The following is a 27,675-nucleotide window of genomic DNA, read 5'->3' as shown; positions in this document are numbered from 1 at the left end:
ATTCTTATCTTTACGTCTCCTCTGTTTCATGTGGTCGAGTTGCTGAGGCTCCAAATATGTCAGCTGCACGGCTACTCGTACCAGCCTGCAGTTCATACTACTGACTGCTGCAACTGAGGGTATTTGCTTTGCTTCAGAATATTACCCTCGTTGTATCCAACGCTCACGCTACACGGTGAGCACGCTTTTTCACATAGTATCTCTTGTGGTATCGTTATCACTGAGCTTCTAAAATAGTCCACCGCCTTTGATCCGCCACTACCAGCCATGTTGTGTTCACCTGCAGCGCTATAATGGTACAGCGTACTTTCCAAACGCGTAGCCTTACCCCAAGGTGTAGCTTTATTCCCCAAACCAAGGCCCAACTTTGTGCTCATTGCTTCCCTGAGAGGCCAAGCTTGGATGTGAGGTGCGAAAGCTTGGCTGCTGGCCCTGATTTCTGTAGGCCATCAGAATTCTCGGAGAGGTCTTCATTCCCAGTGAGCCCAGGGACCGCCTTCAGTTTTCGTGTCTCGTTGACGAACTTGGTCAAATATACTGTTGGTCTTCTCGAAGAATCATTCTGGCCAGACGTGATGTTCTCTATAGCACTTTCATACGCTCGGTCATACACGTTAAAGTCAACGGCCGTTGGCGAATCGGACACCATATCTGGAGTAGCCTCATTGGAAGCGAACTCGTCCATTGTTCCTGTGCCGATTCCCAGGAATGGGGTGTTGTTTCCCATGGTTTCGTGGATTGGCGGGATTTGGCTGCTTTCATCACTCTTTTGATTCAGAAACTTACGCCGCTGGTAGAGCAACGCCTCGATCACCTCTGCCTTTGCCCTTTCTTGGGACGCATCAAAAGTACCTTCGGCGTCTTTACGCGAGCTGCTGTTAGATCTGGCGCGATGTTTGGCCAGAATGGACTTGAAGCGATGGATGGCTTTCATGACGCAAAGGAGGTGATTCAACTTGCGAGTAAAGGCCCGGTTAACCTCAAGCTCATTCGGAGGTTCCACCATGTTGGCACAGTTCTCTTCAGCGGAGAGGAGAGTGTCTGTACCCTGCTTGGTGACCCAGGGGTGTTCCTGCTTAGGTATTAGCTCTGTTATTTGGGACGCTCGCAAGGCCTGAACATCTTACTCGAAGTTTATCCATGGTTATGCGCTGCTCCGGGTCTTTATTGAGTAGCTTCTTCATGAGGTCGGCAAAGTCCGGGTTCTCGTCCTCGGGGATAGAAGGTTCATCGGTCCTGATAGCGTCGTACATGTCCAAGACTCCGTCACGGTTGAATGGAATGCGCCCATACTTGAGGCAGTAGAGCGAAACTCCCATGGACCATATATCAGCAGCGGTGCCAGACACGTCGCCATGCTTCCCACAGAGTTCAGGGGGAAGAAAGGCGGGTGATCCTGCAGATTTCGCTGTTCTCATATTTTCAGGTTTTTCAAACATCTCGGAAACTCCAAAATCAACGACCTTGAGCACGTCATCGTCAGATAAGAGGAGGTTATCTGGCTTGATGTCTCTGTGGATGACACCCTGAGCATGAACTGCGCAACATATCGTTAGCACCTCAGAAGAATTGGGGTTCGAGGTGGCTGCACTCACGATACTCAATGGCCAATATAAGGTCTCGGAACCAATAGCGGCAGTTTTCCTCAGGGTAGGGATTGGCGTGTTCGTCAAGGCCGACCTTCATAACGACACCTTTTCGGCACATCTCTAGGACCATATAGATGGAATCTTCCTCGGGGTCGTCAAGAACCTCATAGAGCTGTACTAGATTGGGGTGGTTTAGTTTCTTCATAATGGCAATTTCCTCTCGAATGAGGTGCAGTGCATCATTGGAGTCTTTGACCCGGGGCACTGAATTGAAGGGATCCCGACCGCCAGGGCCCATACGCCTTGGGCCTCGAGGACCCTGCCTGAGGATCGTGGATTGGAGGCGTTTCCTGAGTCGAGCCTTGGAAAATTCTTTTACGGCCTGAGGCTGTGTAAGTCGGAGACGAATTGGGCTGGCGGCTGGCTTGGGGCCACAATACTCACATATTCATTTCCGAATTGGTCCTTTGCAAGATGGACAGCGCCATAAGAACCTCGGCCGATTTCTTCCAAGATTGTATACTGGTTTACTCGATGGTGAGAGCAGCCATCGGCATCCTCATCCCCAAACTGTGTCTGCGCATCGAGGGTTTCCTGTGGAACTGGTCAGCCCAATAAGGCCTTGCTTGATGCTGGTGTTAGTTTCGCACCTTGACTTCTCGATGGGCGCTTGGGGTTCTCTTGTGATGCCGGAGAGGACTCGAGAAATGAAGAACTTCTGTTGGTTCCGTCCTTTGTTGATGCGATTGTCAACTGACCCATTGGGCGCATTCAAAAATCGAGTAGCTCTGAGTCTGACTTACAGGTGATGGACGAGTGGTGGGGGAGGTTTATCGCCAGAGGCATCGCCATGTTGGTCGACTCTAACTTGAGGCGAAGGGAAAGTGAACGAGGGTCTCATCTCTGGATGAGTTGCTGCGTCCATTGTCAAGGATGATTGATATGCGATGCGATGCGCTGTGCCTAGACAAAGATATGAGGTCGGGCGGATTGGAGTTGCTCAAACCGAACTCAATACCTAGGTAGACTAAGATAATCAGTCAGTGATGTTGCCCCGCACCCCGCGGTAAACCGATATACTAAGTACCTACCTTCGTAGGTATGTATGTACTACCTATAGCAGGAATTGTTTTTTCTGACAACCTAAGGCAAGGTATCTCACCTTAAGACACCTTGGGTACTAATGGAATGTACGTGTGTTCTCCAATTGAAAATGGTTCAAAGAGGGAGAAGAGAAGCGCGACAGACAAAAATTGGGTTTAGAGAGTGATTATTAGTGCCATGTGATATCATTTGGTGGTACAGCTACCTAACTTACCAACCAAAGGTCTTTTTCAAGTCCCGTCAGTAAGTGAGTGAGCCTTGGCTGAGCGAGCTGCTTAAAGGGGGTAGTCCCTTAGGGGGCTGAACACCTGCAGTCAGTCAGCCTGGAGCCAACTGGTCTACGGCTGGTCAAATGGAAGCTTTATGCCCTACCCCGCCTAAACTCTTCACTAAACTTCAATGGGCACACAGGCGCCACAGTTAGATAAGGCTAGAAGGCGGGAGGTTCCATCATACCTACCTAGGCTTGACCTCCAGCTCCCTCTACACTAAAACAATTCATCGCAACACATCGCAACACGTCGCAATCCATCAGTCTCGATATCTGTCTCTAGGCTCCCATCCTTGACCAACGAGATCTACACATCACTGCCGCGAGTTCGAGTCTGAATCAACACGAGCTATACCTGTCTGCCAACTTGTTCAAGCAATACCTACCCAAACCCGTCACTGCCTACCGAACTTACACGTCGACCTGAACACCCTTGAATCTCCATCATGGTTGTCTATTCATTCCACATCTTCGACCGGCACAGTGAGAAAACTCCCTCGCCTTTCCCCCTCTAGACCTCCCGATTGACAGCCTTGTTCTCTCTTTCAGCCGAATGCGTCTACTCCAAGTCCTGGCTTCCGCCATCAGCGGGCTCCGAAACCGCTGCTCCGAGCACATCCTCTGATGATGCAAAGCTCCTATTCGGCACCGTCTTCTCCCTTCGAAATATGGTCCGTAAGCTCGGCGGCGATGACGATGCATTTATCAGCTACCGTACCTCCCAGTATAAGCTACATTTTTACGAAACACCCGCCAACTTGAGATTTGTTATCCTTACCGATACAGCGACCTTGAGCATGCGCAATGTGCTACACCAAATTTACATAAACCTATGGGTGGAATATGGTGCGGTTTATGACCCAGGAAGAGTGTAACATCCGAGCTAACTTTCTTTGTAGTGGTCAAAAACCCTCTGGCGCCTGTGGAACACAAAAATGGCGATGGTGTCAAGAACGAGCTCTTCGAGCTGGGCCTTGATCAGTTCATCAGGGGCCTGATGTGAGCGGGAGGGGCAAGAGTAATCAGCACTTTTCAAAGCATTACCTCTGAAAATACCACCTACGACCATGGGGTCTTTGAGATGGGGAAACAAGCTCACGTCCCTCCAGTCAGTCCACATAATGCGCTCCCGGGCATGGCCTAAGGGCTGCAGGTATGAAGGAGGTGTATCTAATGGTCTCGCCGTCACCAGGAGAATGACCCAACCACAAGAACACTGCACTCGTGTTGCCCGGCTCCGACTAGAACGACGGTTTCGGCATGACAGCGCAACTCCGTATCAGGAGCCCGGAAACGTCCGTCACGTTCGGCCCAGGAGGCATGCGGAAGTAGAGAAGAGGAGAGAAGACTACACCCAATGCCATTTGCGGCATCAATTTTACACGAGGGGGGTTGTTTAACCAAATCCCTCGGACTCGACTGAACTATATCAACACCGTGTACTCGCCTCTAGATAACTAACAAGTGACATTTGTTTGCGTCTTCAATAGCCCAGATGCTTCCCAATATTATGCTGCTCCTTTATCTCCATCCCTGATTTCCATGTAACAATCCCGCCATGACTCCCAAAGTTATGTGGCAACACAACAAACACAACCAGAACATATACTCTTCACGACTTGTCCTCCACTGCTCGTCCCCATGCGCTCTCGAAGCCCCCCTGAGGGTCTACCACAACCAGGCTTGATTCGCCTTGTGCACATTGGACTTGTGTCTGTGTCTGTGTCTGTGTCTGTGTCTGAGATTGAGTCTGTGGTTGCGATGCCTTGGTGCCACCAGCTGTCTGCGAAGCGCCAAGATCAACAGCACTGGCCACCAGGTCATCATCTGTGCGAATTTCCTGCTCCCAATTACTTGAATACACGACGGCAGCAAAAGCCTCCAGATCACGGACAGTCTCCATCTTCTGGAGGTATTCGTTGGGCATTCCGTCGCCAATGACATGTGCCTGACGTGTTAACACCGACAGGATCTTTGGCAGTAGAATTACCTTTGAGCGCTGCTGGTCCTTGAGTTCGGGAGTGACGATACCATCTGAAGCCGGGAGTTCAAACGCGGCCGTGGCGAGCTTATTATCAATGAGATAGGAGAAGCCCGCATCGAGGAGACGAGTGAGGACGTGCGTGAAACTGGGTGATTCGATAAGGTCGGCTGTCTCGTCAAGCAGCCGTCTTAGGATTGCCTGTGACGCGGGTGTTGACTGATCGCCACCCTGATTGGATGTCTCGTCGAGGATGCCCGACTCTCGAATCACTTCGTCCTCCATGCCCCGGGGTGGGAGGAGAAAGTTGAGCCAGTCTGACTTCTGACGCTCCTCCTTGGTCGAACCTTCAACAAGCTTCCTCACCTCAGTCGTCAACTCGGAGAACCTCTCAAAGCTCAGGAGATCCCTAGGGCTCAGGCTGCCAAAGACGGTGCGCACGGCGCTCTCTACTCGGTGCATCAAGCCCACCCATCCTTTGTTCAGTAGCCACCAACTGAAGGTCAGGTACTTGCGGTTTATGTCGAAGTCACTGCCATACGTCTGTTCTGTGTTGTCGTCGTCGTTGTTCTCAAGACTGATGGTGCCTTGTTGGCCACCTGTTGCAAGGGCCACCACGCTCGATAGATAACTTCTTCGGCCAAGGAGGTTGAGTTGAACGCGAGTTAGCATTGTAAGGAGCGCAAGGGTATATATCAAAGTAAAAGACCGCGTCACCGCTGCAGTGTGTGTTAGTTCTGTGCAAAGAAGAGCAAGGCTGTTACTCGCCGCTGATGGTCACGTCATCCCATAGTTGTCGCTTCGTCTTGCGAGGCTTCGGTGCTTCCTTGTTCGCTTCGCCACCGGCGTTGAATGGTGAAGATGTAGGGGCCTGGCTGGACTGTGCACCGCTCTCGCTTTGGCCAGCCATGCTCTTCCCGTCGTCCTCTGTCAATGTAGTATCTGCGATGCTGGGCGGGGCTGCAGATTCGGGGCCACCGTTCTTTATAGCCTTGGTGGCTTTCATCTGCTGGATCTCAAATGTGATCTGCTCCGTGTTCATGGCTTCGAGAATGGCAGTCGTGGCGGAGGGCAGGAGAGCCAGTACGGTGAATGTGCAGTCCTCCTGATTCTGTTCGAAGCGACGTCGCAGACTGTGTTATGGGTTGTCAGTATGTGTTTGCGTGTCACTGCTATCAGATGGTTGATGGTTACTTCTCCTTGGCGATGCGGTCGCTGCTCATGCGCTCGCGGGCATCATTAAGCTTTCCAATGACATATTGCGTCGCGACGTAACCGGCACCGATGACGCCCACGCCGACAGCAATGGGTGTACGATTGTTCCGCAGCCAGCGCCGAGCAGATGTGAACATGATTTGAAGATAATGGAAGATACGCGATGGGGGAAACGGTGATCAATTGTTCATAAGTTGTAACCGTACGTAAAGTATAGGTACCGATCGATTCACCGAGGCAAAAGGTACCACTGCGTGAGCATGTGGGCGTTAAGAAGCCGTTGAAAGTTCGGATTCGGTCTGGGAGCTTCTCGTTGGGGCAAGGTTGGAGTTAGGAGAGTTTTGTTTTAAATAAAAAATTAAAAAAAGGTTCAGGGTTGGATGTCAGTGCCAATGCCAACACGAGCTCGTGCCTCGGCCCCGAATATGGATGGAGGCTTTGATATACCTCTACCCCGTGGTCGGAGTCGGTAGACGTGGCCGAGGTGGAGGTGGAGTTTATGAGATGAAATGTGGCTGGTGAGCTAAAAAGATGATTGACTAGACTTGCCAGACCATGTTAGTGTGTGGCTGTGCTGAGGCAAGCTGAAGCACGGGGTTAGTCTAGTGGGACCACCTAAACCGATCCCATGCCCCTCCCTTTTATGGTTCACAGTGACGTTGTTTTATTTGGAGAGTCATTATCTCAGTACATACCTACTTAGGTACTAACTTACCTATCCTATCTCCATATCTATCTCAGCCTCTTCTTCAACTCCCGTCCCCTCAACCATGATCATAGCCCACAATCGACTCTACAACAGCACCGATAATATGGACCAACAAGAACCACCAGAGTTTATCCTCGACGTATTCGCCGACCCGCGCTCGGTTCGTGAGGTAGTCAAAGGCAAGTTTGGCTCTGCTTGCTTGTCCTCTTGATCGTCATCCTACCCTGAACACCCACCCCGCTATCTATACTTGTGACGACAAAGAAGTGACGATGTTCTCAAATCATCACGAATGCGCCTCACTAACATGCCTTCTCACAGGGATACTGCATACCATATTCTTTAACCGATTCTTCCCTTCCATCGTTCCACAAACCCGCGAAGTCCTTGACACGACGCTTCCCTATGTTGACGACGACGAGCTTGAGACTATGATAGATCAACGCGTCGCGGCTCTCGAGCGTCAGATCGATGTCCAGCGCTCATCAGGTGGTGCTAATAGTGCCAGCACCGGAAGCGGAAACGGTGGGCGTGGTCAGCTCGTTGTTCAGTTTTTCGAGAAACGCCGTCGCAAAGCCTGGCTATCCCGTGGCGACGAAGAGGTTTGTTGGGAGTGTTGGACCATCAAAGTGACTGTCGCCGAGCCAAGAACAGAGAGTGGTATGGACCCCTCCTCTCTTGCTGTAAAGAGTTCCGAGGGAATTGCTAATACGTGGTTTAGAACGTGCTAAAGTTCGACGAGCAATGGAGCAGACCCTCTCAGCAACAGCGATGAAGATTGTCGCATTCGTTAATACACACAAAGATCACATACCGCCCATCACAACCCAGGGTACTAACCCGTTCCCCTACAAGATCAACATTGACCAAAAAGAGGCGGCAGGTTGGGCAACACGGATGCGTATATACTAAAATGGTGAGCTCAGAAGAGTCTCACACCGACCCCAAGATCGTTGCCGGCTTGCGGCGCTTATATTGCCTGGACCTTGCGGTACCTTTGTAGCAACAATTGATTCTGGGACACGGTCACTGGCGGACTTTCTGGATAGGTTAGAGAAGTCAGAGGCTGACCAGGCTTGGTGAACGGTATAGAAGATTCATTCATGTGGGATGAATAGATCAAAGGCGTTTAAGGAGTCATGACTAATAGCCAGTATACGTAGGTCATTCATAATTGATACCCCTTCCCAACATGACGGACGACTCGTATGCCTGCCAGTGACACACGAGAGAAGTGTCTCCGCCGAGAAGAAGCCTAGATCGGGTGTTTTAGCCACTCGTGCATTACCTGAACCAAACACGGGATAATGGCTGGTCGAGATGCCTGGAGAGACAAATCTGATTCACTCGATGGTAAGCCACAGCGAGGCATACAATATTGATTTTGTATCAGCGTAGTAAATGTTAATAAGCACTGTGATTGAGGCCAACACGTAAATAATAGCTACCATACGCGGTCGGATGTCCAGACCGTTCCTTTCATTTCCCTGCCCTTCCTTATTCTTTCCATTCCCGAAAACCAAAGCAAGCTACCCCCCCAAAACCGAGAACTTGTAATATGGGCGCAATACCATTCATCGTTCCTCCCAAAGAACCATCCAAACTCCTGACAGAGAATAGCATAGCATAAACAGGTAAAGGGAAACGCACGCAACCAAGAAAAACAAATCCCACCAAATTGCTATTCAGCATCCCAAGCCTTGTGAGCGAGTAGAACGCGCCCCAAAGTCATTATCGTCATCAACTGCTAGCCGTGAAGCTATCCGAGCACTCGACTGATGCCGAGTCTCTCTGTTCTAGTCCATACCGGACACGACCCAATATATGCAGGCCCCAATCGGGCTTTGTATATAGGCCAATTCTCGAAGGAATTGTCATGTTTTTATATTCTTTCGTCAAATCATGAATGTCATACACGTTTATGCTTATTTCGTCATCTTGCCACGTTCGTTTTCAGTGTCGTCTTGGTTTCAAAATTGAGTCGTATAGCTTCGCGGTAACCCGGGCTTATTGCTCCGTGGGGGATTTCTGCTGTTGTTCTGGGATGTGGATCCAATCTTGTCAAAACCCTTAAAAATGTCGAGCTCAGGCATATCTGTAATGCTGCCAGCGTCGGGGCGGGCAAAGTCCAGTTGGTCCATCATAGCCCCTGAAGTCCAGTCATTGGGATCCAAGGAAACGTTCAAGAAGTCGGCAAACTTTGTGGACTGATTTCGCAAAGGAGATTCTTGGAACATCTTGCTTGGGGAGCTCAGGCCTTCAAATGCCTTGCTCGGGGTATCAAACTGCATAGACTGCTCAGGTGGCCGTAGGAGTGGAGCAGAGGCGATGGGCTTTCTGGCAGCGGAGTTGGTAATATCACCAAGAACTGATGCGGAAACAGTTCGATCTAGACGGGTACGCTTCGCGGGACGCTTCATAGGAGACCCAGCCTCAACTGAGCTCATGACAGGGAAAGTACCGTCCTCAAGGCAACCCATACCAGTCAAGTCTTGATTCATAGAGAACTCTCCATCACTAAGGATACTCACACCGAAGTTGGACGGACAGAAGTCGTTGCCTAGGTAGAAAGCTGGGCTATAAGGAATGTTCTCAGCGTCGCCTTTCCTATCGGGTGACTGAAGCATGTTCCGGACCGCGTCGCGGTGAAGTCGAAGGTTGGTGTTTGGAGATGCCGATGGAGGTGGTCGAGCAGGAGGGTTTAGTTTGACCATAGGAGTAATCGGTGGCAGCATCTGCTTGTCGTACGCTGGTCGGAGAGGAGACGAAGAGACAGGTGGAATGGCGGAATAGAATCGTGTCTTGGTTGGGCTGAAAGGAGATGATTTCCGAATACGGGCGATCTCCTCCTCAGCACGGCCCCTCGACTTATTTCGAGGGCGGTCAGCCTCAGATGTCAGCATGAACTGCTGGCTAGGCCTGGTAGCGGATGACGTCTCAAAAGAAGAGTAGTAACCGCTGTCGTCCGTTAATACAAACTTGCGCTTATGAGACCGTGAGACAGATGAAGCAATATTTCGGGAGACGGGAGGCGGTGTGTTACTTCGATGATCCACATGCCGAGAGACAGGCGGTGATGAGTGTATGGCGGCAGGCAGAGGCGAGTAGAGATATGAGTCCAGAGAGAGATCTTGGTCGGCCTTGTCAGCAGCATCCTCGGGACCCAGGTTGTCAGAGACAGGAATAGTAGCGTCGGACGAGAGATCGACTGGCATTGACATGGTGGCCTGGGAGGCAGGAAGAGGTGGCAGAGCCGGCTGGCAGGTTGGAACAGGGGGCGGTAGCGTAGGTTCCTGAGTCGGTGCCGAAGCCGGCCGGGAAGGCTCGAGTCGAGTCGATATGACGTGAAGGTTCTCGGATGTGGAGGCGGACTTGCGAGTTGGCTTCTTGTTCAAGTACTGTGCTTCGTGACCGGGCTTGATCACCCAGTAGTGGCCTTTACCAGGGTCATCCTTAGGTCTCTCGATCTTCACAAAAGCCTTCTGGAGACTGAGGTTGTGGCGAATGCTGTTTTGCCAGCCAGCATCAGTAGGGCTATAAAAGGAGTAGTTGTCGCTGATCCATTTGTAAATCTGAGCGAGTGTCAGTCGTCGGTTGGGGGATCGGAAGATGGCCATGGCAATCAGGTCGGCGTAGCTGAGGGCAGGCTTGTTGCCATCATCGACAATCGGAGGGAAACTGTCGTGGGGAGGAATAACGGTTGTCGCCTCTGTCTCTGCTTCAGGCTCTGTCGCTGGCACTGGCTCAGCCTTTGTCTTCTTGGCAGGCCTGAATTCCTTGATGGGCGCAGCCTCCATGAGAGCGCGCTTGCCGTTCGGCTTCTGGCAGTAGTTGCTGACCGACGAATCTATCGCAGGAGGTGCCGGGAAGAGCTGAGGATGGACGTTCTCCTTTCCGTAATCCCAGGCCATGTCAAAACTTTGCTTTTGAGGCACGGTCTTGAAGTTCGATAGGTAAGGCTTCTTTTGCAACGAATCTGTGGTATGGCCTCGCCTGGATGGAGGCGCCATCGCGACCATGTTCAATTTGTTGCCGTAGGCCGAGGCCAATGGGATTTGCGAGGCAGAGGAAGGTCTTTGCTTGAAGGGCGAGTGTGCATTGTGAGAAGCGGTGGGCGGGTTGAAAACGACGTTTGAGGTTGAGCTGGTCAACGGCCTTCGGGCTTGCTTTGAGGCAGAGGGCATAGGAGCGTGACTGGTCATTGGGGTGACATTCTCTGGCATGTCGTCCTGGAATATTTGTAGCGGCCCAGTGGAACTGGGGAAACGCGAGTGTTTGCCCATGTCGATCGAGTCACGAAGCTCGATATCGGGTCAATAAGCGGTACTGAGCAAAATGGTTGAGCCAAACGCTGTACTTTAAATCAAGGTTAGTCAGTCGATGCCGGGGACGGAAAGTGGAAGAGATGACGGTAAGATAACGGGCGAAGGTGGGAGTTAAAGAGTGGACACCGGCAGAGGCTAATGGGATGAGTGTGCATGACGGACGAGGGAGAGGGAAAGAAAAGGACGTCCTACTGACTTGGATGGAGCGTGGAGTTCAAGGTAGTAATGAGCTGTGGGGCTGCTTTGACAGGGCTGTCGTGACTTGGTCGGAGCGTTCAATAGGACGAGCAGCCGGTATCTGGGGTTCGTTCGTTCACGGTGTATGGGAGTTACTCCGAATATAGCAGCGACTTTGGTGCGCAGGAATGAAGATGACCAGGCCGCGTTGGCGAAGAAATATCAGCAGATCAAAGCGGTTTAGAATGTTGTCGCAAATGAGTCAAGACCGGCTCGGTTGGCGGACTGTAGAGAGGGGAAAGATGGTGATTAAAGAGCAAATCGTGAACCAGGATAGGTAGGTTCGACAATCAGCCAGGCCCAGATATGTAGAAGCGGTAAAGGCTAGTTAGTAAAGGGTGAGTGAGTACTCCGTAGTCGCCGATCACTCTCTGTAAAATGGACGAGAGGCAGATGTCAATTAATTCTGACTTGAGCGGGAATAGCGAAAACAATCTCCAGAAAATGAGGAAGAAGCAGAAAAGTAAGAGTGATGGTGAGAGTGCGAGCAAGAGAGGAGATGGTGGTTGATTGTTGAATAATGCAGCCAAGACGAGGTGCAAGGTGTGGTGCCCAAGATTAGTGTACTACAACGCGCCCTGCAGTACAAGTGCAGGTGGATGCGGCCGAGAAGGGAGCCTAAGAGAGAGAAAGGGAAAAAAAAAAAAAAAAACAAGGGCCCCGGCGCAGCAATTGGCAGCAGCTGGCGTGCGGAGGCGTCTTGGGACCTGCTGGAGATGGGGACTAGGCCGTCGTCTCTCAGTGGGCGCTGTACCGCGTATGGCTGTACCTGTGGCCGCCGTGTGTGAGGCCCTGTGGGGACCAGGCGCAGGGAGGATGATGAGAACAGCGACAGGGATTGGATGGAGAGCGCCCGGGCTGACACGACACGACAGGAAGAGCGCGAGCGAGCGAAAGAGAGAGAGCTAAAGAGGGGGACTCTGCGTGAGCACTGTCTCTGCTCTGCCTTGGTATCAAGATTGGATGTGCGGATATTAATCGAAATCGATCAGTTCGGGCAGAGCGAGACTGATGTCATATGGGCTTTGGTTGAATAGGGCCTGATTGAACTCGGACCTCTCTTGTCTCGCTCGCATGAAGTCGCAGTAATGAGCATCACGAGGTGAGAAAAGAGGATGAGGACAGGAGGGGAGGGGAAGAGAAGTGAGAGAAGAAGTCGAGAAAGCACAGCACAGCAGTGCAGTGCAGTGCAATGCTGCGCAACGATTCGGTTCGATAGGCAAGGTAGGTTGCGATAGCCAAGTAAAAGCAAGGGTGTGTGTAAATCGAGGGCGTGCGTGTTTCGGGAATGGGCGATTGAGAGAGCTAAGAAAGATCCAACCGACCAAAGGGAGAGAGAGCGTCAAGGTGAGGTGTTGGGCCGCTGCAAAACTAGGGGCGTGAGGATGCAGGGATGCAGGGATCTTAGGTAACCCTCCACTAGCGTCACCTTAACAAGGACCGTGAAAGTCCCATTCCCATTCCCATTTCAACAGCAGATGCATCACCAGGCGCCCTCATCCTCGGCCTCGACGCGCGCGGGGATTGACGAGAAATGATTGGCCAGTCTGATTCTCTAACAGCCAAGAGATTGTCATGATTGCATTGCACTGGCTGACTTGAACGCGGGGGGGATTGTATTGGGTGTTGGTAGTTGCCAAAAGAGACAGAAGAGACAGAAGCTCTCCTTTCTTCTCTGCCTCGAGTCAACCAGAAGTGCACAAGTCAGATTCATGATGAGACATTCACTCGTCTCGAGGCGAGATGAGGTCGCGCAATAGGCTATGAATACGGATGGGAGAGTACACCGATGTGAAGATATCTCCTCAAAACTATGCGGCCACATTGTTCAACCAGGCTGTTGATCATGCTATTCAAGGTCTTGGTGTTTGAGCCTGGCACCACATGAAAAACGATAACCGGCGCTCTACTATGTACGAAACTTGTATGTACAGTACATACATAGGTAAGGCAGTGGAGACGACACCCAGCAGATCTCGATCTTGTTATCGGATTCGCTTCTCTGTACGTGCTCCGTATTCACGGCCTAACGTGCAGTGCCTGTGCCTGTGCCTGTGCCTGTTGCGTTCCGTTTCTGCCGTATCAGAAAAGTCGTGCATCTAAGATTTTCAGATTTGGATGCGAAGCGAATATGTCGTGCTCTGCCAGATGTGCTGTGCCGTGCTGTATTGTGCTGCTGTTGTTGTTGTTGGTGGTGGTGCTGTGGGATGCTTTATACTGGGATTGTGTCTGGTGCCGATCCTACCTTGGACTGAAAGTCTGTATGTCTTGTCAGATGAACATGGGGGATGGGAGGACTTTTAGTGATACAGCTTAATAAAGGCAGACAATTGACATTGCATCGACTATAGTGAGACCAGTTCAGTATGGCGATTTAGATGTCTTTCTTCTTCTTCTTCTTCTTCTTCTTCTTCTTCATCTTGAAATGCATGCTTGATTGACATCGACATATAATTTACAGCAGCTCAGTACCTATACCTTGTGAAAAGCTCATCAGATAGACGAGACGCCATGCCACGCCATGCTATACCGTAACGAGAACAGTCAGCCAGCCACAGTTGGAAGCAGAAAAGGTCTAACGTTAGAGATGCCGAGAGCTATTGAATTGACTACGCCTCTTTGTTCATCAATGCCTTGCTTTGTCTTTATCAGCGTTTTTTCTTCTCTCCCCTCCTTCTCTTCGATACCTTAGCTCGACATGTATGTATGTATGTATGTATGTACCTTTAGTATGTGTTTTTCCCCAAGATGATTGATTGATGGATGGATAACGCCCCCTCTCAAGCCTGTGATTCTGAGCAGGGTTCTTAAGACGATGGTTGGCCTTGTCCTTGTTGAGGAAGCATGACTGGGTGGAATGCTTCACTTGGCAAAGTCAAGACTGTCAAGTCAAGCCCTGCTGAGTCACGTCAAAAGCCCAGCCACAGGCAAACCGTTGAATAGGTAGTACCTATAGTAGAATGAGAATGTACGAGTAGAGTGCTAAGGTAGCATATAACGGCCGCCAACCAAGAATGAGCAAGGATGCGGCCAACTGAAAGAGAGTCGAGATCAGGGTCAGTGCGTACCGTCTTTGTTCTTTTTGACAAATAATTCAAATTGGTGTGGGTGGATTGAAGTGTGTGAGTTAGAGGTGGTGGTGATGATGATGATGATGATGTTGTTGTTGTTGATGAGATAGAAGTTTAGGCACGCTTTTGGCCGACCAAGGCGCGTCTTGAATCAATGCCAATCTTTGTTTGGATTGTAATTGTCGAGGACCAATCAAATACTGCGAATCCCAAGGGTCTGCAGCAGAGGTTGCATCGAGCAGTCTCAGAATATCAATTGGATACCTGACTTTTAGCTTTTGGTGCTTGCACCCACCACTAGCAGAGGCGAAACAATGATGAATGCAAGCGACGGGACGAGGAGAAATACGAGACCCCCCGCATCTCAATAACCTTGCAATCTACTACGTACATACATATTTACATAGGTATCTACAGCACTTCTTCTCGCAATACTTCATGGTGTCTGTCGTTCTCGGTCCACACACATCCTTGGATGATGGATATCCTTGGGTGGCTGATTATGAATGGCATTGGCGCTGATAATGGGGCTCAACGAAGAAACTCTAACAGGATCACCCTTGCATGTGAAGAATCGTGATTTTCCTCGTGCCGCCTCTGATCTGTCTGTTCCTCCTCCGATCTGCAGCATATTAGAGTTTGCATTGAACGAGACCAGAAAAGCGAAAAGTGCTCACACAGTCCGGCATTTAAATTCTTTATAGCTGAGGGCTGAATGCTGGGCCTGTGAGCAAACCACGCGAAGTTCATCATTGCCATGTATCCAATGCTATCCGGGTTCTGGAACTTCTGGCATGGGGACGTGCCCTTCCATCCCATCACCGTACCTAAGGTAGGTAGAGTAATTACTGATAGATATCCTTCAAGGTTGATAAGCCCTGAGATACATAGGTAATCTTTGTAGCATGTCGATCAAATAGGTACTCGGAGTATGTACATATTCCGTTACGCCAACGGTCCCGTCCTGCAGGGCGCATCTTGAGCTTTGGGCTGTTTTGATGATGGATGGATGGCTACCTACCTACTAAGGTACTGTTGAAGAAACTTAGGGCTATTGGATAACGTGTCTTATGCCTCATGGCTCAAACGCTGAAAACAGCCTCAACCTTAGATCAATCAATCAATCAACCAACCTCTGAACCAGGATTTATTACGGTGGGTTCCATTGACTAACGACGTAGTTTAGTCAATCATCGGCTAGCAAGTACCTAACTAGATCCTTGCTCCATCATCAATAGTTTCAGCTGTCAATGGGCTTTCTTACTGTACTGGCAGACTCAGTCGGTCGAGATAGCGCAGCGCAGATTCACATTCGGCTCAACGGAGGGAAGAGAAAAGGCCAAAGATTGAGACCAGGACAGGCCAAGACCAAGACCGAATCTTGAATATCCCGTATCATATCTACCTAGGTAAAGGTAGTTAGCGGGGTAGGTATGTAAGTGAGGCGTCATCATGATCACCTCAGCCAGGACGGGAGGACTCAAGCTGTGCTGTACTATGTATGTATGTACAAAAAAAGCCACAGAGTTGGATCTGCTTCCCACTAACACTGACACCACCAAAACTCAATTATTCAAGCTTCAAGGTATGACGCGTCTTTTTCCCAACCCTCTGTCACGCGTCTTGTTACTTGCATTATTTACATATTGCCTCTTTAGGTAAACCCCCAACCAACAAACTCTACTACGAGTCCAACATCTCTTCCATTGCAGGAATGGATATGTAACCCAAAATGTGACCTCACCAACTGACTTGTCCTGACCTGACCTCAGCTGAGCCTGAGGTGTTTCAATGACAATCAATTTACTGATTCCATAATTTTGACCGCTTTTTCCTCCACCAAAAATATTAAATTCCTCCCTTGAATGGTAGAATAGGCACTTATAGGCTACAACTTTACCAGTTGATCTTATCCCCCTGAACGAACATCTATGTACCTACTAGGTGGGTATCTAGACGCAGTGACATCATGACCGCTGTCAAACGATTCATTCATTCTTTAAAAAGAAACTGATCAGTCTCGTTTCGTGCCCCATCCTCAATTAAACTGATATCCACATCAGACACGCTCCACGAAGCCATTCGCTCCAGGGCAAACATCCCAGTAAGTCCTTGACAAGGCCTAGGCCCTTTTTTCTCCGCAAATGGTTCTCAAGGGCTTTAATGGGTTCCCATATTGAGACGGGATGTGCTGTCCATGCCTTGTTAGTCAAGTGAATTCGATTGAACCTAAGAAGAAGAGAGAGCAAAAGGTCTTGGGTAGAGGCAGGGATTTAGAGGGTTTGGATTAGTAGGTAGGTAGCAGAAAGCAAGCGTCCAACTGCCGTCGCATTGCGTAGGAAATGCTAATTTTCCAAAAACCAGTTTCTTGAAGCGCTTCACACTTTGACAACTCATCTAGTCCCGGGCTAAGCAGGCATCTATCTCTACAGAGCTGAGATGTCTACGGATTCCTGGGTATCTATCTCTCTGTTCGGTCTGTGCCTGTCGGTCTCATGAGGCCAGACCATGCAGGTACTGTACTGTACGTAAGTAGCAGAAGCTGATCTGAGCTTTCATCCGATCGGGCGCTCAGTTCTCTCTGCTTTCCCTTCCTTCCTTCCTTCCTTCCTTCCTTCCTTCCTTCCTTCCTTCCTTCCTTCCTTTCTTTCTTTCTTTGTATCTCTTATTTTATTCTATTTTATTCTATTTTATTCTATTTTGTTTCACTCGTTCCAAACGGCCGCCGAGGTTTTCCCCTCAGACCCGCTCGCAAAGTCAACCCTGCCAGACTAACTACCTACCGTCGAGTCCTGGATTCGAACCATTCATCCCTGCATATATCGGATGCTCCGTGCCTATACTCCGTGATGTACGGATAGTTAGACATAGAATCCGGCACATACCTACGTACCTTGATTCTCCCCTGAAAGACTCGGTGACTAGTCTCCTCCGACCAGAGATGGGGCCGAGATATGCCGGGAGCTTGGTGCGCAGACAGACTACATAGGTAGTTTCTACTATCCCTGGCGGGCATCTCATGATCTCTACAGAGTGGTCTATGCCTTCACATACATATCTCGCCTTCCAAGGCATGTCGACTCGTAAGGAATGGAATAGCCTGCACATTACGCACTCTCGGTTCTCTGACATGCCGCAACTGTCCCTGTACCTACATCCTCGCGGCCTCGTTTAGCTAATCCCGACTCTTTGCATGTTTCATTTAGATTGACCTGTCCACATGCACTACCTCCCGCACCTCACACTCACATTCGCAGCATGCCTTGTCAGCTTGGACAGTAATGCCAATTGCAACCTCACGGGTTTGTCAAAGACTGAAACTTCCTTTTCAATGCCCACTTCGTGCGTGTGCGGACTTATATCCGAATTCCAAGACAATGTCACCGTGAATTGACGAAAGGGGCTTGAGACCTGGCTGAGACCTTTTTGACGCCAACGTAGTACAATTGCAAGCCGGAGCACGAGGCCTCGTCCCCGATGACATAGTATTTTCGTTATCGTGAAGCGGCATCGTGCTTCGACCTCGGCTTCACAGCATGTTCACGACGTTCCTCAACATAGCATATCTCATTGCACAGCATGTCGCAAGTAAAAGTTTCCACAAGACGTGGCGAGAAAAAGAAAAGCCAGGGTCACAATGAGATAGTTTTTCTGGACTCATATTACTACTAACTAGCTAGCTCTACGCGCATCAACACAAATAGCCATCCCCCTTTCCCTGACTAAACCTCTCACTCATCTGGGTTCCCACCCCATAATCAGCAATTGTCTGCCTCCTTTTCCAAAATATGCACAAAAAAAGTATGGCTTTAATCCAAAACTCGTCCCGCCACCGCCGCTGCACTGCTGTCTTTGGTGGTTGTCTTCTTGAGAGCCTTGCCCAGCTGGATCTCACTCAGGAAGCCTGCTGGACGACCGCCACCGGAAGCTGGAGCAGGTGCATCGCCGGGAGGCGGAGGAGGCGGAGGAGCGCCACCCATAGGGGGAGGAGGTGGAGGAGGTGCGCCGACTGATGGCATCGGTGGTGGGGGCGGTGGTGCTGAATGAGCGTCACTTCCGGGCATGGGGAGGAGGAGGGGGAGGTGGTGGTGGAGAAGTTATCGGAGCTGGAGAGTCAGCGTTCGGCATGGGAGGAGGCGGAGGAGGTGCGACAGGAGTCACAGCATTGGCGGCCACAGGACTAGCAGTTGCTGATTCCCTGCCGGCTGCGGAGAGAGGACGAGGAGGTGCCATTGTGCCAAATAGCATAGAGGCCAGCTGAGCTGCGCTACCACCTCCAGGTCGCTCATCGTCTGAGTCATCGTCCTTATCATCATTATCAGAACCCCAGTCGTCAGTGTCTGCACGGCGACGCGAGACAGGGCCTGAAGGAGCTTTGCCCTCCTGGTTCTGGGTCATCCTATGGAAAGGGTTCGTAGCTGAAGGTGCCGGAGGAGCAGCAGCGGGTGTACCCTCAGTTGACTGAGACATCATCCTGAAGAAAGGGTTCTTACTCTCGGTCTCACTGGGTGGCGACGTGACAACCGCTGGAGGAGGAGGTGGTGGTGGAGAGGAAACTGCCTCAGCAGCAGGGGGTGGAGAGGCCTTCTTGTCAAGCTCTTGGCTGGCTACCTGACTGTCACTCCTGGTCGGCGTAGAAGCTTGAGGAGTGATTTGCTGAGGTCCTGCGTCTTCATCCGACGACGAGCTATCGTCGTCTTCCATGGCTTCAAGCTGCCGTTGAAGTTCTAGCTCCCGTTGACGCGCAGCCTCAATCTCTGCCCGCCTTGCCGCAAGTTTGGCCTCCTTCTCCTTGGCCTCAGCCATGGCTGCCTTCTTCCGCTTCTTCTCTTCCTCCTTGCGAAGTTTGCCTTGTCTCACTTGTTCTTCAAGGGCTTTCAGACGAGCTTCAGAAGCCTCACGCTCCTTGGCGAGATCGTCCTCCTGTTCCTTTGCGTCTTCTCTAGAAACGGAGTTAGTAAATCATTACGCGGACCTTCAGATTTCACACTTACTCCATCTGCTGCGTCTCGCGCTGCTGCTGCTCGTGCTCATGGGCAAGTCGTGCTTCTTCGGCCCGCTTAGCGGCAGCATCCTCTTCAACCCTCTTTGCAGCCTCTTGATCGGCCTCTGGCTTACCACGGTGTCGCGTTGGGGGAGGTGGAGGCCTCTTAGCCTCCGCCTTGGATTGCTCAGGTGTAGGAGGTGGAATCCCTTGCTCTTCAGCTAGACGAGCCTGGCGATCGGCTTCCCTACGAGCATCCTCTTCCTCTGCCTGTCGTAACTTCGCAGCTCGCTCAGCGCGTTCTCGCTCGATGCGCTGCGCAGCTGTCTCGCCGGACTTTGTCGGGGCCTTGATACCAAGAGCGGCCAGCCTCTCAGCCATTCGCTGTTCAGCTTGCTGTTTAATAAAAGCAGCTCGCTCCTCAGGGGTCTTGTATGAAGAATATGAGCCTCCAGCAGGAGGAGTTGCCGTACGAGAGGTCGAGACAGGACTCTCAACTCTAGGACTAGCGACACGTTCCGGCCGACTTTCCTCGGTGCGTGCTGAAGCCCGGGCGGGTCGCTTGTCTTGAGCACGAATTCGAACGCTGCGACTTTCACGCTGAAGGTCGAAGATAAAGTCTCGAACCTCATCCTCGACACCGAGTGCGTCCTCCCAGCGGCGTTTTTCGTGCTCACTGGTGTTGTCACGGCCACCCTCTTTGAGACTGTCCTCGATACCGTGCGCGAAGTCGCGAACACTTTCCTCAACATCACGAACCATACGTTCGTTACTCTCCTTTTCATTCTTTACCTTGATGCTCTCTTCCTCAAGACGCTTAGGCGCATCGAGATCCTCAGTGCCGACATCAACCTTCTTACCAGTTAACGCAGCAGTTCGCTGCTGCATCATGGCCTTGGCCCTGGCCTTGAGTCGGTCTGACTCAGTTACTGTACCGCCAGGTCCTGTTCCTACAATAGGAGCACCACTGCCAGGGTGAGCCTTGGCATCCTTGATACGGAACAGTTCCAACCGAGCATCCATAATGGCTTTCTCAGTTCTGCGCACCTGCGAAGCAAGTTCAGGAACCTTGTCAGTAAGACTTTGAAGTTGGCGCTTGAGAGCTCTCCGCTCAGCATCGGAGTCTCCGCTTGCAAGGGCTGCATCGGGATGAGAGTCGATATCCTCTTGGATTCGACGAATGCGACGATAGAGTTCCTCCGCCTCACGGCGGTCACGGCGGTCGAGGATGTCGTCCTCTTCATGGTTCTTCTCATCAGCGAAGTCCATGGCATCAAGGAGAACCTCCTTCTCCTTAATCTTTTTCTTGAGCTGATCCAAGGTCAGGTCGTCATTCGAGGCGACAGAAGCGGGAGATTCGGGACGAGGCGAGTTGTTGCCGACCCTGCGACGAGCGCTAGATCTATATCCAAACTGTTCGTCTTCGTTTTTGAAGACTGTGGCATCCTTCCGACCAGCGACGGCTCCGGCGGGTGCGCCCCTGAATGAGCGGTTCTTCATATAGCTAACGCCAGTCTTCTGCGGAAGCAGAGCTGCACCTGACTTGGTACGGAATTCAGATTCATCGTGAAGCATTGACTTGAGGGTACCGATGGACTGGCTAAAGTTTCGAGTCGAAGGAGGAACAAGCTCAGGGGGGAGGTTGTTAGGCAATGGATAACCGTTTAGCTTTCTGTAGATTAAATGCATGGCAACGGCGAATTCGTCGAGATCCAGACGTCCCTTATTACCGTGATCAGCCAGAGTCCAAACTCGCTCAAGATCGGGCTTCTCAAGTCCACTCTGACCAAATATCTCGATAGCCTGGTCACCACCGATGTACCCCTTGCCCAGGCCATCCCAAGCCTTGAAAAGAGAATCGTATCGGGTCTTTTCTTCCTTTGTAATGGCCCAGGGGATAACGGCGTTTCCTCGCAGTCCCTGAGTGGTGAAGTTTCCGGCTTCTCGGCCCTGTTGAGGCATCATCTGGGCTTGAAGGGCATCAATGTTGGGCAGGCCGGTAGAAGGAGCATTGACAAGACCCCACTGGCCAGGCCGTCCTGTAGGTTGAGCATTCAGAGGGGCAGCCATACCACCTGCAGGCCCAGGAGCGAGCGACTGGCCAAATCCCGTGGGCATCGGGGGCATCGGGGGACGAGGACCGCTGTAACCTGTGGCTTGAGGGTTGTTTGCCATGCCAGGGAACCCTGTTTGCTGGTTTTGCAGACCCTGTTGTTGACCGAAACCTGTCTGCTGTCCCGGGAACCCAGTCATCTGCGCTTGAAGCAGCTGTGCATTTGAGGCTTGAGGCTGAGGTTGCGGCTGCTGAATGGTTGGTGGAGTGGCAGTGTTGGTTCTGATATCAGGAGCAGAGGAAGAGCTGGCTCCAGGAGCACTCTCGTCAGCGACGCTGAAGCTAATTATATCCACCATACTCGAAACCTCGTTCTTGATGTTCTCGGGCAGGGCAGGTGGCAGCTGCTTGCCAGTCAGTTTCAAGTTGCACAGGTACATGGCGAGTGCGAATTCGGGGAAGTAGAGCTGGCCAGCACGAGTGGTATCAGCAAGAGTCCTGGGACTTGTCAGCACCAAGGGCAAAAACAATGAGCAAGATGCCCCGAAGAGATTCTCTTCTTACCAGATGTGCGATAGAGAGTCGCCATCAAGTCTTGACCTCATGAGCAGATCCCGAGCCTTCTCTCCTGACATGGTCATGCCAGTTTCTCCCACGGCAGACTTGAACAGGGTTTCGAACTTGGCCTGGTCCTGGGCTGTGATGAAGGAGAGGCGGATGTTAGGGATTTTGTTGGGCTGCGACTTCTCCTGTCTCCGACCTCGGGGCTTCGCAGTACCGCCAGTCTGAAAGGACGCGGCCATCTCGGTGAAGCCGGTAGCCTGGGGCTTCATCGGTGCTGGTGGTGGGTTTGAAGGCCCAGAGGCTTGCTGAGGCGAGGCGGAGAAGCTAGTGGGTTGCTGCTGCTGTTGCTGCTGGAACTGAGGCGGGATCGACGGCATCGCAGGAGCACCGGTCTGGAAGCTCTGCTGCTGCGGCTGGGATTGTTGTTGTTGCTGTCCCGGAAAACCTGTAAACTGTTGTTGAAGGGGCTGCTGCGGCTGTAGTCCCTGACCCTGCATTGGAAAGCCCGTATACTGCTGCTGCAGAGGTGCTTGCCCGAAACCTGTAGGTTGAGGCGCAAAGGGGCTGGGTTGGCCGGGCTGCTGGCCAGCACCCAGATTACCAAAGGATCCTCCACCATATTGCTGCTGCTGGCCACCAGGACGCTGGCTATTACCGCCTAGGAAGGCGTTCGAGTTGGAATACATCATGGGTTGATTCCTTCACAAGACCACGGACAAAAGCTCGTCTGGGAGGTTCGAGGAGGTGCTAAATTCGGGGGGTTGTAATGAACCAACAGGAGCTCTCTGGAGCGTGAAAGCTCCACTGGAAAGGGTTGTAAGTTAAAAACAAATGCAATAAAAGTATGCGAAATACAATATTAAAGGACTGAACAGCCCTCAGATGGTAATTGTGGAGTGGACAGAGGGCATCCACGAAATGTGATGATGGAGGAGTGAGAATGAGTGGCTTCGTATTGGATGTGATGACGAGCGTCGTGGTCCCGAGCCTGGGCAGGTTGCTGTAGGTTTCTACTCCGTACCTCAGTAGTGGAGTTGGCCCCCAATAGAGACTGCAGCTGGAGCGCTTCTAGTGGCCTGCCAAGGTATCTGTGGGCTTTTACAGGGGAATGAACCAACCTATGCAAATTGGGGTGGCTTAGACTCACCTGGAAGCGGCAGGGATTGGCCGCCTTTCTCCTAAGTTACTAATCTACCTAAGGTAAGTAGGTACCTAAGTAGGAACTCCATACCTATGTAGATCTGGTTGAGTCGGGCACGCTTATTGTGTTATCTTGGGTAAGGTACTGACATATGCATCAGTGCAAATAGTACCTAGCTTAAACTGAGACAATTCAAGGCTGATATTGAACTCGACTCATCTAAAAACTCAAACTAGCGAAGGGTATCAAGAGTAACTTATACGCGAAGCCTACATAAACCACCAACAATCAATCATACCAGAAACTCATAGACGCCTGCCCCCTTATCCCAGGTGAAATCATCACAAATAGAACTCCGGAATGATCGGATAATAGAGTCGGCCGCAATGCCACCTTCTCTGCACTCGATTGTCCATTAGTGTTCGTCGTCCTCATCTCAGGTGTTCCGTTCCTCAAACTGGACTCCATGCTCTTCTTCCTCGATGCAACCGGCTTCATCACTCCAGAATCGTCGATGGGCTCGCAGTTCAAGCCCAAAGTCAGGATCATGCGGATCTGCAAAGCTGTATTCGTAATCGAGGGGCTCTTCGTTCCTATCTTGTTGATTCTCTACCAGATACTCCTTCTCTACGGGGCTCTCGGGCTCAGGAGGTGTCGGGATCGCTGATCCTGTGCTTGGACTCTCCGTAGCGCTGATACCCCCCTCGCTGGAGACAATTGAGTAAGATCTTGACCAAGACCTTGTGACTCTGGCACCTGGTTCGGCGCTGACCAAACGAGCCGGGCCCAGTGAGATCATACTGGCTCTCTTATTGTTCAGATAAGGGTTGGAAGCGCGACGATTCATGGCCCTCTTGGATTCGAACGCCCGTAGCGCTAAACCGCCAAATGCTTTAGAGAAGTCTTCTTCACCATCGCATAACATAAAGCCATCTTGGCCTGAGTCGTGGCGACCATCTTCACCTTCTTCAAACAAGAGTTGGTTTCTCTCCAGAACCTCTTGTTGGGTTCGGACTGCGTCTTCCCAGCCATCTCGCAGCTGCTGTGCTAGAGGCTCACTAATACTTTGGGGTACCTTTTCGTGACGCAGTTTGGAGATCATAGATTGCCTGCGCGCCGAGGTCGCCGTAGCCACGGCGTTGTCCACTGACTTTTGTATTGTCTGGGCGAGATCGCGATCCGAGAAAGCCGAGAAATAGCGGATCGTCGTACTGTCACTCAAATGCCGGACGAGATGTCTAAAATTAGAAAGATTGAAATCATTGCCCTCACAGTCGAGACTGTGAAGGGTTTTGTTAGCAGAGATGGCTTCAGCCAGGTCTCCGATGTTCACGTTCAGCAATTGGCTTCGCACGCGAAGGTGCTCCAGCCGTGTGTTGAACCTCAGTCCACTCAAGGCCTTGGAGAATTCTCGTCCAAGACGGCCTTCGTCCAGCTTGGAATCAAATCCAGAGAGGTCAAGGAACCTAATCGTATGGTTATGAGAGAAAAGATCCGAAAGCGCTCTGCAGGCCGTTTCGCTGGCCGAGTCAGGGGTAGCAGTACCCGCCAGGCTCAGGCATTCAATGGTTTGGTTGGCCGTTAATGCCTTCAAAAGTTTGATGTAGCTAGCTTCCAAGGCAAACTCCACCATCTGCACGAAAAGTCCCCAAGGGCCAAAGCATTCGCTGATGACTGCACACAAATCATCTATGCCCTCATCTAAGCGGTTGCCATTGATGTACAATGTAATTTGTCGAGCCTGGCCCATTGCGTAGAACATCTGGGCTATTTGAGCACCAGTCAGACCACATTTGCTCAGACGAAGCACTCTGAGGTTTTCGGAATTCTGTGACGCCAGATATGCAGTCAGAATATCCACAGTTGAGCTATTGAGCTATTCGACTTCTGTTAGTTATGAGTCCATGCATGGAATATATGCCGACTTACATAAATGCCGGATAAGTCAAGCTCCTCCAGACTCCATGAGCTCAGTACATGATCCTCAAACAAAGGAACATCAAACGGGAGTCGAGTGTTGCCAGCGATGTTCAGTTTTCTTATAGCTCGTAGTTGACTAAGCGAGTCCCGGATGGTTTCGAATTTGATCGTACCTTGATTTTCGGATGTATCAATATGCTGAAGATTGGCGCCCTGGCCTGGAATTCCGGCCCAGAGTGCAGTAAGGCCCTCATCGCCAAGTCCACAATTAGATAGATCGAGTTTCTTCATGTACACCTCATCAAGTACAAGTAAGTTTGCCAGCTCCTCAATGTCGCTTGATGCAATGAGATTGCCAGACATGGTGATGCTGTGGCAAAGACACGCTTGACGCTTCAGCAATAGAAGAATGGGTCGAAGAACCTCGGAACTGACTCTCCGAGCGCCCTCAGGGTCCTTGGAGCGGCCAATGGTGCTTCGTGGACCAAGGATATTTCTCAGATCCATACTTCGGATCGATTCCGATGAGAATGCCAAGGCATGCATCTCTTGACTGAGAACAGAAGACTGCATCAAAATGTCATAATGTTCTTCAGATATCTTGACCCCGTTCAGTGATGTGTAGGCGATGGTGTCGCCGAAATGGGAATAATCCTTCTTTCCTGCGATACCTGATAGATCAATATTGCGGAAGGAGAGCTCCTTGAAGTAACTGTTATAACGCAAAGCTCGGAATAGTGCAAGTAGTTGTAATGTAGAATATGGTTGTGCGCCAGGAGGTAAAAGGCGAAATGCTGGCTGAGAGGGGGTGTTCCATTCGATGGTCCATCTTGGAACCTGGACCTTGAAAGCAGCGCAATATGCGTGCAAACTTCGCTCGAGACCTCCCAAATCATTTCCAGATGTCAACTGAAGTGGCGGAGGAAGGCCTTTGATATCGAATATTGCCTTTTGCAAATGCTGTGGCCACATCGGTTTCAGTTCTCGGTCGACTTTGGTCATCGCCTCGATAACATGTCTGTAATGTACACTAGCAAGCTCGAGCCTGTTCTCACGGCTCAGTGGTAGCCTAGCCTTACGTTAGAACATGGAGTGATAAGTTTGGTGTTGCGAGACTTACCGGAAGCTCATCACAAACCTTTGTTCGTGTGATGCAACAGACGCTCGGAATTGAATGAGTGAGACTGTACCGTAGGACTGTACCTTTACGCGCAGGTCACCAGGGGTAGTCGCATAATCTGCCTTGAGAACTTCGAGGAAATACAACATGGCTGGCCCAATGACGATGTAGAAGGATGAGCCATCCACAAAGTGCTGAGACTCATCAGCAGAATTGGTCTTCTGAGGCAAGCCTATCGTACGCTTGACCACGGGAAAAGTCAATATCTTAGCGGCGTTGGCATTCGAGTCTGGTTCAGTGGTTTCCACAATATGGTTGATTCTCGCTTTCAAATTGCCAGGGATCAAGGAGGGAGAAGGAGCTCGCCTATGGCTCACTCTACAAGCCTGTTGAATACTGGCCAGCCAGTCATCCCGGTCCTTAGGCAACATGAAGAACAGATGAGTCTTGGAGTACGCAAGTTTTGGCCACTGGGAGAACCACCATATCTCGACGCCAAATCGAGGACTTGAGCCTTCTTCATTGAAAACGCCAACGATGGATCGCAAGGGTATTTCTATCCGCACGTCTGAAGACGACCTGTGAGAATTGTGATGAGCACTGCTGGGCTTCAGTGTTCCACTGCCCGATTTTATCTGTGGGAAAGCAGCTCTTGCTCCTTCCATACTCCCGAACTTGATCAGACAGGTATCTGTAAGAACTAGATACTCGGCGCGGGCCTTGAGAAGCGAGACATCGGTCTTCAGTGGTCCGTATTGTATAAGCTCCATGGAGGAATAGGGGACTTCAGGAGTAACCGATGGGAATTCCGGGGCGGATGCGCTCATGGGTGAAGCTATCGATACTCGACGATGTATCCTGTCAATCATAGACCCTGACCCTGAATGTGTCTTCTGTAGGCGTCGAATGGAGGAAGAGCTTCGAGATGGGCTCTGTGACATGGATTCCATCGAGGAATTGCTAAGAGAACGAAGAGCTTTCGAGAAAACGCGTGGCTTCTTTCCGTCGACATTATCGAATTCCTTATTACCATCGGTTGGAATCGGTACAGGGGGCGTCTTGAGGGTGGGAAGAGTCCTCCTCTTCCACTTTTCGGCGTTCATGTTGGCAGCTCCTGGACGAAAATACCACGAGATTGTCGCTAGCTTTCAAGGCTCGAGGATTGTAGTTCCCCAAATCAGCAGAGATGGAGAAATGGTTCAGTATGTAACGACGGAGAGCATGCCGTCAGGGGAGATGCGCACGACACCACAATCGTAATTCGAAAACAATTGACGGTTCCTTGAAAAGAGGCCGAAAACGATATAGAGATGTGAGCCGTGGACTGGGTGACAGGGTCGTCTCGACGTCAAGATGTCTCAGTTAATTCGGCTACACTTATGCAATGTCGC

At 51.0% G+C, this 27,675-nt stretch overlaps 7 protein-coding genes; 2 read left to right on the top strand and 5 right to left on the bottom strand.

Annotated features, from left to right (window-relative positions):
• Positions 1-373: 373 nt before the first annotated feature.
• Positions 374-2,514, bottom strand: FFUJ_02923 (related to calcium/calmodulin dependent protein kinase C; the record flags this gene model as incomplete). XM_023574711.1 has 6 exons in its annotated part: positions 374-1,072; positions 1,128-1,537; positions 1,596-1,971; positions 2,034-2,183; positions 2,240-2,321; positions 2,393-2,514. The coding sequence occupies 6 exons, from the start codon at positions 2,512-2,514 to the stop codon at positions 374-376; spliced, it is 1,839 nt and encodes a 612-aa protein (XP_023428018.1).
• Positions 2,515-3,410: 896 nt separating this feature from the next.
• FFUJ_02922 (related to multiple myeloma protein 2) lies at positions 3,411-3,967 on the top strand (the record flags this gene model as incomplete). XM_023574710.1 has 3 exons in its annotated part: positions 3,411-3,447; positions 3,514-3,810; positions 3,864-3,967. The coding sequence occupies 3 exons, from the start codon at positions 3,411-3,413 to the stop codon at positions 3,965-3,967; spliced, it is 438 nt and encodes a 145-aa protein (XP_023428017.1).
• A 609-nt stretch (positions 3,968-4,576) lies between these two features.
• FFUJ_02921 (related to PEX3-peroxisomal assembly protein-peroxin) lies at positions 4,577-6,297 on the bottom strand (the record flags this gene model as incomplete). XM_023574709.1 has 3 exons in its annotated part: positions 4,577-5,579; positions 5,710-6,078; positions 6,140-6,297. The coding sequence occupies 3 exons, from the start codon at positions 6,295-6,297 to the stop codon at positions 4,577-4,579; spliced, it is 1,530 nt and encodes a 509-aa protein (XP_023428016.1).
• Positions 6,298-6,930: 633 nt separating this feature from the next.
• On the top strand, positions 6,931-7,781 carry FFUJ_02920 (uncharacterized protein; the record flags this gene model as incomplete). XM_023574708.1 has 3 exons in its annotated part: positions 6,931-7,033; positions 7,191-7,529; positions 7,591-7,781. The coding sequence occupies 3 exons, from the start codon at positions 6,931-6,933 to the stop codon at positions 7,779-7,781; spliced, it is 633 nt and encodes a 210-aa protein (XP_023428015.1).
• A 1,058-nt stretch (positions 7,782-8,839) lies between these two features.
• FFUJ_02919 (related to HCM1-transcription factor) lies at positions 8,840-11,152 on the bottom strand (the record flags this gene model as incomplete). Its single annotated transcript, XM_023574707.1, has 1 exon — positions 8,840-11,152. The coding sequence occupies one exon, from the start codon at positions 11,150-11,152 to the stop codon at positions 8,840-8,842; it is 2,313 nt and encodes a 770-aa protein (XP_023428014.1).
• A 7,159-nt stretch (positions 11,153-18,311) lies between these two features.
• Positions 18,312-22,789, bottom strand: FFUJ_02918 (related to PAN1-actin-cytoskeleton assembly protein; the record flags this gene model as incomplete). XM_023574705.1 has 4 exons in its annotated part: positions 18,312-18,541; positions 18,663-19,444; positions 19,497-22,037; positions 22,104-22,789. The coding sequence occupies 4 exons, from the start codon at positions 22,787-22,789 to the stop codon at positions 18,312-18,314; spliced, it is 4,239 nt and encodes a 1,412-aa protein (XP_023428013.1).
• Positions 22,790-23,680: 891 nt separating this feature from the next.
• FFUJ_02917 (uncharacterized protein) lies at positions 23,681-27,387 on the bottom strand (the record flags this gene model as incomplete). XM_023574704.1 has 4 exons in its annotated part: positions 23,681-25,120; positions 25,174-25,962; positions 26,008-26,233; positions 26,285-27,387. 4 exons carry the CDS (start codon positions 27,385-27,387, stop codon positions 23,681-23,683), a joined length of 3,558 nt encoding a protein of 1,185 aa, XP_023428012.1.
• Between the last annotated feature and the right edge of the window lie 288 nt (positions 27,388-27,675).

This window comes from Fusarium fujikuroi, chromosome FFUJ_chr03 (genome assembly GCF_900079805.1).
Source record: "Fusarium fujikuroi IMI 58289 draft genome, chromosome FFUJ_chr03".
Classification (NCBI taxonomy): domain Eukaryota; kingdom Fungi; phylum Ascomycota; class Sordariomycetes; order Hypocreales; family Nectriaceae; genus Fusarium; species Fusarium fujikuroi.
This window is presented reverse-complemented; position numbering and strand designations above follow the sequence as displayed.